Source organism: Octopus sinensis, linkage group LG20, assembly GCF_006345805.1.
Source record: "Octopus sinensis linkage group LG20, ASM634580v1, whole genome shotgun sequence".
NCBI classification, from domain to species: Eukaryota; Metazoa; Mollusca; class Cephalopoda; order Octopoda; family Octopodidae; genus Octopus; species Octopus sinensis.
The window spans coordinates 21,143,554-21,155,468 of record NC_043016.1 but is presented as its reverse complement, the minus strand read 5'-3'; the positions used below and the strand labels follow the sequence as shown (position 1 = coordinate 21,155,468).

The following is an 11,915-nucleotide window of genomic DNA, read 5'->3' as shown; positions in this document are numbered from 1 at the left end:
ACAATATGAGGGGACTGTCTTTTCTACTTCGAAACACAGTCTTTTCAAAGTTTACCTTAATGCTTCTTGATTCTAGGTTTTTACTTCTATGCCAAGAGTTCCTTCCATAAATTTAGCTTTAAGAGCTAGATCATCAGCATAGATGATCCACAGAGATCTGCTCTTAAGCTCCTTTGTGATGGCTTGTAAGATTATAAATGAATAGTAGGGGACTGAGGACTGACCTTAATTGGACCTCTACCTTCATGCTAAATTCTTCATACCATTTTACATTGCTTGTACAGCCCTCACTAGTCATTCAAAATGTCAGCTTTAATGATTTATATTTACCTGAATATTTTTCCAGTAGCTGTCTCACTAGGAAGATTGCATCCCTGGTACCTCTTCCAGGGATAGAGCTACACTGCATTTCATCTAGGTATGCTGTTATGGATCATTTCTGCTACAACCTACAACTCTCATTGTGATATTGCCTGATCCAATCTGGTGCTTTCATAATTTCCTCTTTGTAAGATATACCTTTTGTTTTCGAAGCTGTTTGCAATGATACTGAAATACCAGTCATTGGGTTTGTTTAACTTTATGGATACTTATGTATCCTAGGCCAGCAGCTTTCCTATCCTTAATTGCTCTATCACATTCATGGTCTCAAAAATTTGTCCTACGAAGAAAGGCTGAGGACGCTCGACCTTTATTCTCTTGAAAAACGCTGCCGCTGTGGTGATCTCATTCTCGCTCACAACATCATAAGCGGAAAGTGTAACCTCTCAAAAGAGCTGTTCTTCACTCCTGCTCCAGAGCGTCGGCTGCGGGGTCATTCCGAAAAGCTCTACCTGCGACGATTTCATCTCAATCGAAGGAGAGGAGCTTTCTCCGTCCGGGTTGCGGATCCGTGGAACAAGCTGCCAGACGAGATGGTGAAGATGCCGACGACCGCTTTGTTCAAAGCCTCCCTGGACCTCAAGTGGCCTGAACTCTTTACATGAACACCACCCTGTACTTAGCTCCATGTCCCCCTACATGGCCTTGCTATTTGCTTTTGAGCCAAATTAACTAACTAACTAACTAACATTACTGTCAACTTGAATTGCAAGTCATTCTGTAAGGTCAGCTTGAGGGAACCCCCACCCTTTCTTGCAATCTCCACATTCAACAACCTACCATAATAGTATTTCCATGTCCCTCTCTTTCAGCTGCAATAGCAAGAGTACCTTTATCATTTCTTATACACTTCTCAATGACAACTCAGTTAATATACTTGCCTTGCAATCCTGGATTCCTCATCATTGATCCTGTCATAAAACATATACTCATATCTGAACCATAACATCTATCAGGTGATCCAGTTGGAACTCCCAGTGGTGTTCTCCCTATCTCCTTATAATAGGTATCATTTAGAATTTCTCTAATACTAATTACCAAGTTCTTTTAGCTTCTGTTTGCTTTCTGCCTGTAATTTGTGTAGGGCAGTACATACTTCTCTATGAAAAGGTTTGGTATTTACAATGATCTGCCCATCTTGTTTCCTGGTGGGAATGATATCTGACTTGCGTGTTCACTAGATTAACAGATGAAGTGGCTGGCTTCATGAAGTTTGCGTGTGCTGTAAATTCTTTGATCAAGTGCATCACAGAACTCCATTTTTTTTTTTTTATATCACAGCCATAGCCTCTAAGGATATTGTGGATATGGTGTTATCAACATGGCTGTCAAAGTTGTCAGCAACAATTATGAAGTCGCTGTCAAATGTTGCTGAGATGGTGTTAATCCTAATTATAAGTGTATGAAGATATAAATATCGCTGTTGAATTGTTTATAACTAGGCCCAGTTTAATTATCACAAATAAGCTAACGCTTAGGGGTTTGTACAGTGGCCAAGAGGAGAAGGAAAAATATATTTATATATAAATATGTATATAAAAGGGAAGGATGGTTTATGGAATTACCTTAGGTAATCCCATAAACCTTTGCTATTGGCTGTCAGGAATATAATCCCCAATTGTTACTTTTGAGTAGTGAGGCATTTCTTCCTACATATTTTTATGGTCTTGGGCCAACAGGTTTTTGGGATCTGATAATACGCCATAAACCTAAACCCTTTATAGATGAGAAACCTAAGATAATCCCACAAACCGGCCTTGCCCATTTTTAATGTATACTTCTCTACATCTTAGAATGTGCTGCTTCTTTCAGATTTGTTTTTTACTAATACACACACACTCACACCATAATTCTAAAATAGTAAAGTAAATAGTAAATCTTTTCCCTAATAAATAAATGAAAACAAAGCAAATATTTGTAATCTTTATTTTCTTCATATTTTATCATTATTCAATAGTTTGATCAAGTAAATTCAATTTTACATTTTTACATGCTGAGGTTTCAAAAACTGTCATGAAAATAGAATTAATGTCAGTTATATTTCATGCTATTTTAAAATTATAAAGAAAAATAAACTTTTCAAGTTCAACAAAGTTGTAATTTTGGTCAATTAGAATAAATTCTAATAATGTAACCTTATATTGCAAAAATATTTTGAGTAGCCAAATATATTTCTTTTCAAGAATTAATCATTTGTCTTTAAAAAAAGTTTTTATTATAAAATTTCTTTTAACTGAATTTGAAGTTTATCTCGATTTTACATAACAAAACCTATAAGGTGTTAAAGAAATGAATTGAAGAAACAAGTTACATTTGGATCTTAACATTGTGATATAAGGAAATGTTAATAGGAAATCTTATTACAAATTATAATATTCAATTAATTAAATCATAAATCCTTACCCATCATTATTTTCAAATTGCTACAGTATGTGAGGGTTAAACAACAAATACTAATAATCAATTTTTACTTTTTGTCAATGAAATTAAAGTGGAATGTTTGAAATTTTTCCTTTGAATTGTTTTAAATTTACTTTTAGCAACTCAATCATAATTATCTATGAAAATGTTTCAAACTTCAGCTTAATTCAGCAAAAGTGTCTATTTCCTTTTATCCACAAAATTACTACTTAAATTAACAAATTTCCAAAATTCCTCACATACTAAATTAAATAAAGAATTTGAACTTTTAAAAGTACATTACTTAAAAAAATATTTTAAAAGTTCAACTTCTATAAAAGGCACAAGATTCCTTAAATACAGTTAGCTATAAAAAAAATCTATCAAGCGATATAAAGTATTCAACTACTACTTAATATAATATTAGTTTCAAATTTTGGCACAAGGCCAACAATATCTGGGCAGATGGGTAAGTTGATTATATCAACCCCAGTGCTCAACTGGTACTTATTTTATCAACCCCGAAAGGATGAAAGGCAAAGTCAACCTTGGCGGAATTTGAACTCAGAACGTAAAGATAGACGAGATATCACTAAGCAGTTTGCCCAGTGTGCTAATGGTTCTGCCACCTCGCCACCTACTATTAAATATGATATTAAAGTCAAAAGTAAACTGGTCATGTTAGCAATAAATTGACATATTAAAAAATTAAATGTAGTCATAACAAAATTGAAAAGAAATGAAAAAAGATCAATTAGAATACATGATGTGTAGTTTTAGATTCTTGTGTATGGCCTTCCAATTGATGAAGATATCTTTAGATTTTGGTCCTCTTAAACTGAAGTTCCTACATCACTATTAGCAATCCCTGATGTCTGTAAGAGTGAAAAAAAAAGTTCTTAAATTTAATAAATTGTTTACAAGATGTAAGGAATTATAGGAATGTAGTTGGCATTATTGTTTTCCTAATCTGAAATAGAGCATGTTATTATCTCAGCAATCCTACTCAAAATACAATTTGTATAAAGAAAAGTCCAAATTATTTTTACCATTTTCCATAAGCAGCTGTTTTGACATTAACTAATCTATATAACACATGATGTATTTTTTAATTTAGACTATGATATCCAACATTATTAGACAAGTGACTTATCAAATTTCAATATTTTGCTTCTCAAAACTTCCTGAATATTCTCAGTTTTTTTTTTATTAGTTTGTCATTTGATTATGGCCATTCTGGGGCACTACCTTCAAGTGTCTTTGTTGCTCATATCTATAATAGTACTTATAAGTCTTGTACTAGTAAGCACCAGACTTATGCTAGTTTGGAACTTATTTTATCAAATCGCTAACTTATGTTTTGACACAACACTAATTTTACATTGGTAAGCAGACATTCATGAAGGGTGTTTGGGCTAAATTTGACAGTTTGCATAAAAAAAAAATTATATACCATCCAAAAATAAGAGTATTTAAGAAAAAAAAAAATATGGGGGGAGAAAACAGTTTACTCAAAATTGTTGCTTTCAACTTTCCCCATGGCCTTAAGATGGCTTTGTAACCAGGCACATGTGTTCTCACTGTGTCCCTTGGAAGATCTTTGAACACTGCCTTGATCTTGACACCACCTTAGCCTTTATCTTACAGTGTGGCTGGTGTCTTCCTTAGCCACACCCCACATATAGTAATCCATGTGATTGCAATCAGGAGAATTAGGAGGCCAGAAGTTGAGGTTGGTGAAGTCAGAAATTTTCTGGCAACCATTTCTGACTCTTTCTGGAGGTCTAGCAAAGAGCTGAATCCTCCTACCACACATATGGCATTCCAGCAGCAACCCTCTGAATTGAACGAAAGGCTCTGTTCAAAGTTGTGATGAACTGACACGTGAATGCAGTTAAAATGCCTGCTGTGTCCCTTTCAGCTAGCTATGGTTTCATAGTTTCTGTTGCAGCTGTCCATACCATGTCTTACAACTAGTGTTTACAGTTTTCACAGAGCAATGAGCAAGCAGTCATGACGTTGGCATTTTGATACTTGGCATGAATCATCAAATTCTTTTCCAATATTTGGGTGGCTTCCAGGTCTCTATGTCAGCTAACTTTTTCTCAATTATAACTTTAATCCTTATGCTTTCCAAAGTCATTGACTGTTCACCAATACATCATGCTGTTCCTGAAAAAAGGAGACATAAAAAATTGTCAAATTTAGCCTGAACACCCTATACATATATGACAGTTTCTGTGCCGTTTCCAAATCAGTTTTGAGTAAGATTAACTGAAAATTACAATAAGATTTGCAGTTAATATTTAGTTCAACTCACTCTTTATTATTGGTTAATAATTCTGAGATGTTATAACTTTATTAAATTTCAGTTTGAGATGTTATATAACTATTAAACTTCAGCAAATACTTGATTGCTTTCTTCTATGAATGCCATTTTATGTAGTCTACTTATCAGCATATCTCCATAGTAGCACTTTTAATATATATATATATATATATATACACACACACATACACATATATATCGCATATCAACAAAGCTAGTCTTTGTTAGTTTTAGGAAAACTGGTAAAATTGAGGAAAGGCTATTGTGAAGCCATATATAGAAGTGTTGTGCACTGCTTGTGAAAGTATGAAAATAAAAAATTTGAAAAGTAGAAATATAAGATCTTGGGATACAGGATTTCATGGAAGGGATGAAAAAAGAATGAGGTAATTGGTGAGAAGTTGTACAGCTGACTCGACATTTTTGTAGTCATTCAGATTAACAAAGAGATTAGAACTCAATTTTATGTGAATTTCTCTAGTCCAATGTACTTTGCTTTTTTAAAATTATAAAAACATTTATCATCAGAAACAATTCAATAGACCTTCCTCCATATCATCAATTCCTGTAATGGTTTTTAAGAGATGAAAAAACTGAATAACACCAAACAATACCACAAGCTAAAGCTTTTATTTAGATGTGTTCTACAACAATTAAAGTCATATGTATAAATTCATCATGATAGATACTGATCTCTCAATAAGGGCATGGTCAGGTATAATGGAAGGGTAATGCTTCCAACAATATATGCCGAGAAAGCCCATGAAATGGGTGATAACAGTTTGGAAAATTTGTAAAGTAAATACTGGGTACTGCCGTGGGTTCCATTTTTATACTGGGAAAAATGACAATGTTACTCAGTGTATGATGTGGTCTTGATTATAACAGATACATAGGTGGTGTTGATCAGCTGAACCAAATGAGGAGTCATTAACTGGTTGGTAGACTGGGTAATAAATGGTGGAAATACCTGCTTTGGTATATAGTAACTATAAGTATTATAAATGCATTTATATTACATACCAAATCAGGAGGGGCTCAAAAGTGGTGCTACCATCTGCAGTTCTGAGCAACACAGTTGAGGGCAGGCTATTCCTCCAAAATTATAAGTGTAGGAAGGAAAAGCAAAACCTGTCACAGAGAAACCCCTCTGAGTTCAGCCTATCTCCATAAATTAGAAAAAAAAAGTCAAGGGTCACAAAAGGCATTGCCGTGAACGTCTACTTCAATGAAGAAAAATTCTCAGTGGATGCCCACTTCTTTCTAATGTGCTTTCTGCAAAGTTGCAGAATGTAGAGTGGGATGTTTTATAAGTTTCCCTGATAGAAATATTGTGTGAATATTGTAGACATGTATGATTAAATTGTTTAAATGTTTTTCAAATTAACTTTGATTTTATTTTTTATTTACCTGTAAGGTGAGTGACAAGTTTTGATTTACTTTCTGTTGTAAATATTTATTATAAATGTTCTTGTGTATTTTTGTATGTTGATGTATTTAATTTTCTAGTTTTCTTCAAAAATATTCCAGGATTTCATTTTATTTTACCTGTTCTTATGTGCATTAAATTCAACTGATAATCTAGTGATGTGCACAATTATCTTCTATTAAAATTTTGTTGCATCCCTAATTAAAAATTAACTGATGACTCATTTTCTATGGTGATGTTCAAACAAAATTTTAATATTTTTATATTTTGCTGAATTTACTTGTATTTACCTGTAATTAGAGTCACTTTGAGACAAAAGTTATGCAATAGAATTGATTAAGAACCTTTTCTTCAATTGTATTCCAAGAATCACAATATGTTGATATGTAAAAAAATTACAGTTGTTTAATTAAACTAGTCTAAATTTATGATTATTTTAGAATTTAATTGAAACTCATAAAGGGTGTATTTTGGTTAGATATATAGTAACAAAAGGGTTAATGTGATAGATGTGACAAAAAATGTGTAGAACAGGAAATATATATATACAAATTAAGGGATGAAAAAGGTGCGTTCTACTGTAGAAATAAAAGGATACAATATGGTGAATTAAAAAGCTGCTGAGAAATGCAAAATAGTTTACAATTCTAAATGTCTAGTAGATTAGTTGGTACCAGTGTTCCACACTGGAATATAGTAGCTTACATCCTTTTTTAGATCTGGAGTATTTTAAAGCTCCAAGGCAGGAACCCAGTCTCATTGATATTGGTGTACAAAGGCAAGATTATATGAATAAGGTTTTTTTTAAATGACTAATATTTGTTAAATATTATTTCTCACTTGTAGAATCCTCATTGATGAAGAGAGATAAGCAGATACAGATTTAGAACATTTTACATTGTTGTATTTATTTAAGGAAAAAAAAAAGATAATGTTAATATTGTTACTCCTCCTTTGCATGCAGAGAGAATTTTTTTGAAAAAATACAATTAAAAGTATTGCAGCTTGATAGAGAAAGCTTTTGAAGATCTGAAGACTATGAAAATTTAATTATCTTCTAACATTGGGCCTCACAGAGGTAATGACAGGAGGCTGAAACCTTTGGAGATATGCTGTGATTGAGAAGACCCAGTAACTAAAATGAGATCACAGCCATGCATGTCCAGCCCAGTCAAGAGTACCCCTGATGCATTCAGCAATACGATATGCTTGAGAAGACCTGTTAAGTCAATTAAAACCAATATCATAGCTGTGGCCAGTGCCCACTGACTGGCTGCCATGCCTGTGGTACATAAAAAGCACCATCCAAACGTGGTCAATGCCAGGTCTGTCTGACTGGCTTCCATTGTGGTGGCATGTAAAAAGCACTATCTGAACATGATTGATGCCAGACCTGCCTGACTGGATCCTTTGCCAGTGGCATGTAAAAAGCACCCACTACACTCTCAAAGTGGTTGGCATTAGGAAGGCCATCCAGCTGTAGAAACATTGCTAGATCAGATTGGAGCCTGGTATAGCCACTGGCTCTCCAGACCTCAGTCAAACTGTCCAACCCATGCCAGCATGGAAAACGGACGTTAAATGAGGATGATGAAAGAAATGAAGGCTGTCATACACTCAAAAAATTAATGAGAAGTTAAAATAAAACTTGTAATTGGAAACATTAGAGAAAATTAACAAATAGTTGTCTAAATAGAAATAGAAGAAATAAAGCCCATTAATTTCACAAAGAAATTTAGAACCTTGTTTTAAACTATCTTGGCTCAGTCCATTAACATTATAAAAATTACTCACCAGCATAATTAACAATAAATATTATTGTTTAACATATAGATGTTTCATGAAGTCATTAGTCTACAACAAAATACCATTTCACAATTAGTCAGATGCTACAATACTTCTAGCCAAATTACTATATCACAATTATAAGACTGCAACAGGCTTCATTTGAATATATTTGGAAATATATTGCCATGGTAAACGTGTTTGTGTCCAGTACCACCTGACAATTTATCCATCCCATCCCTGCAACTAAGCAGCTTAGCAAAAGACACTTATGGAATAAGTAACAGGTTTAACAAAAATAAATACTGGGGTTGATTCATTTGACTAAAAATTCCTCAATGTAGTGCTCCAGCATGGCTGTAGTCAAATGATTGAAACAAGTAAAGGATAAAAGATATAAACCAACCTTTCTTCATAAAATCTATACCATAAAAATTGTATCAATGTAAACAGCTCTACATTCAAAATCGAAGATAACCCCCAAACTGTTAGTATTAAGAATAATAGCATTTATGTTTTAACATAATGAAATTATTTAGCCAAAAACAATGGAAAAAAATTAAATGATAATTTGTTTTTTAGCTCAATTATTGAGCTAAGAAACAAATTATTAATTTTTTCCATAAGCACTAAGCATATAGTAAACAAACTTACTTGTTCTATTTTCTGTGCTGAATTATTTGATTCCTGTGAGTTTAAAAAAAATGAGAAAAGAAGTTCACATTATTCAATGCAGTTTGTAAGGTATTAGTGAAATATAAATTTTCACATTTATAATGGATGGCTATAGAATATTTTAGAAGCAAACATTCGTGAAAAGTAACTTACCTTCACACAAAATTTTTGCTTTAGATTTTCAACTAGATTCTGCTCTTGAGCTAATGCATCTTGTCCAGTCTTGATAATTCCATTAAGCTTTACAACAGTTTGTGCTAAATCTCTGTTCTTCCCTTGTTCTTCCTCAATTAAGGCTTGTTGTTTACTTACTTCTGATTTTAAGTATTCTAAAGACTACAAATACAAATATAAAATGAATTTATGATTAAAAAAATTACAAGCACTGCAATTTTGCTGGAATACATGGTATATAAACAAGTTATTGGAAAGTAACAAATCATTTTGTGTTACTATTATACTTCTATGAACCAATGAGTATGCCTCTATACAGTCATTTAACTTACTACAAATAGCAACTAAATCTCACACTTGACATCCCACCTTTTTAAGAGAAAAATATATACATTACATCATGCAGTCAATTTTACTCCTACAAAAACAGGATGGTTGCATAAATAGAGAAGTGAGGTTATCTAGTTATACTCATGGGAAATCTTAGTTCAATATTTAAAATTAACAATTAATTCAGTTATATAGTGTTTATTAATTTATGAAATGTAAATGCATCATACACCTATGTAAAGTATTTGTTTACAGCTAAGTGGACTGAGTAAGAACTGTCTTGGCCATGGACTGAGCATATAAGATATGAATGCACATAAGCTATACACCAAAATAATACATTTATATACATTAAATCTATGTGTGAGTGTGTGTGTGAAAAAATGCAACTTAAAAGATAATAAAGAAGCTGTACTATATATACATGTATATATACTACTTTCCACCAAGCCCACTTATTGCCATCATCTTACATCCCCTGTTCACAACTCCCTTCTCTTTGTTATTTACAACACATTCTTTTGTTACCCAAAACTTTTCCCTTTACCTCACTACCCCACCCTTAAACCACTCGACTGCTCTCTGGCCTCGCCTTCCCTTGCTAAACTCACTCAGTTTTTCCCCCCACCCTATCTCCTGTCTTTCACAGCATTTACACTGTTCTTCTCCCTACTTTTATGGTACTCTCCAGTGTCTACCTACCTCTATGGTACCCTTTTGAAGATGTGGAATAACAGGCCTCTTACTTGAATGAGAAAGTATAAAGGTATGCTACATATTCTTACTGTGTTAGAAACTGATCTATCTAATGTGTATGCACACATGTGAAAGAGCAATTATATCAGAAATGGATTGACAAAGATACTTACTGTTTGCTTTTCTTTAAGAATTTGTATCTCTTTCTCTGCCTAAAAATAAAAAAAAATTGAGCCAATTTATTTGTACCATTTTTATTATTAGTTAACTGGCAAGAAATAATATATAATTAAGCAGTATGAAAAAAATACTTCTTGAAAGACAACTGATAGAGAAAGGCTATAAATTATATATACCTCTGCTAAAGCATGTTTCCATTTCTGCTCTTCTTCTTCAACACTTTTTTGGAGCAATTGTAATTTTTCATCCTGAATATATTAAAATATTTTTTAACCTGAGAAATCATTTTTAAAACTTCGGATCAAACTACAAAATAATTTAAAATCCTTTATGTTAAGTAATTCAGAATTGCTTTTTTTAAAAATTGATACAAAATTTGAAATAGCTTAACAGTTCTATAAGGGAATAATTTATGATTATTCTTGAATACTAATTTCCATATTTCCCTATCTAAAAGAATATTGAATAAACAATTAAGAAATAATCATCCTAATGCATAAAGTACTTTTGTGTCTTAAAAGATAATCAAGAAGAAAGATAATTATCATCAGGTTTTAGCTTCTTCACAGTATGGAAGAAATCTGAAAATAACCAATGTAGAAAGAAAATTTTGAAGCGTTAACATATTATACTGTGTCTGTCAGATATGCAACTAGATTTATAAGGTACCTATTCCAATAAATTGTGATTAGCACAAAACAGTCTGTTATTTCAAGAAAATTAAATGACCTATCTTCGGACATAACAGTCATCCTATCTCACCTGACACTATTTAATAATTACAAATGCAATATTAAAATTGAATTGTAAATTGAAAAAATGCAGTTTTCTTTTAAACAAAGGTTTTTAATCTATGATAGAGAGGTAATTTGTGACTGAAATAAGTTGCAAGTGTCTCTGTTTTCTGATTTTAACTGCCATTTTTATCTGTTACAATATCTTCATTATTATGGATTTTATAAAACAATGGTCTTCATCCACATAACATACCCATTTGTTTTTTGTCAACCACCAAGATTTCTCAGATTGCTACAACTTTCTGTTTCAGTTAATTAGAACAGGCAAATACAACATCCCTTTCAAGAACTGAGGCAGTTCTTAAAATGACTAGTTCATCAATCTTGATACAGCATACTTAAGCTGTATAGAACATTGCTCATCAATGTTACTATTATTACATACAAGCAATCTATTTAGTTAGAAGTTTGGGTCAATAATTAAGTTGCATTTTATTGGAAGTAAATCATCAAAATTACTCCAGCCTAGTTACAATGCCTAGATTATATATGATGATAAAAAAACTTTTTGCAAACATTCATATCCGTTATTGCTTGTGAGCTAGTCTGTGTCATTTTATAACAGTTGCTATAAAACCATTGTCATTGTATGTCCATCTTCCATGCAAAATGGGTTAATATATTTTTCAATTCAATATTCAGATTTACTCCTAGATAATTATCTAAGATCAATAGTTAAATCATCTAAATACAAAAACAGAAAATATTTCCACTGTGTATTTTTTGTAGCTGAATTGTA

The 11,915-nt window shown here is 32.3% G+C and overlaps 1 protein-coding gene across 1 annotated transcript in view; it reads right to left on the bottom strand.

The window, feature by feature from the left end:
• Nucleotides 1-2,885: 2,885 nt before the first annotated feature.
• LOC115222539 (kinectin) overlaps nt 2,886-11,915 on the bottom strand; it is a 32,136-nt gene continuing 23,106 nt past the window's right edge. The window contains exons 17-21 of the mRNA XM_029792796.2: nt 10,556-10,627; nt 10,373-10,411; nt 9,153-9,335; nt 8,979-9,011; nt 2,886-3,656 (exon numbers count right to left, since the gene is read on the bottom strand). Of these exons, the coding sequence (XP_029648656.2) occupies nt 3,615-3,656; nt 8,979-9,011; nt 9,153-9,335; nt 10,373-10,411; nt 10,556-10,627 (369 nt within the window). The 3' untranslated portion in view covers nt 2,886-3,614. The remainder of the gene's footprint in view (nt 3,657-8,978; nt 9,012-9,152; nt 9,336-10,372; nt 10,412-10,555; nt 10,628-11,915) is intronic.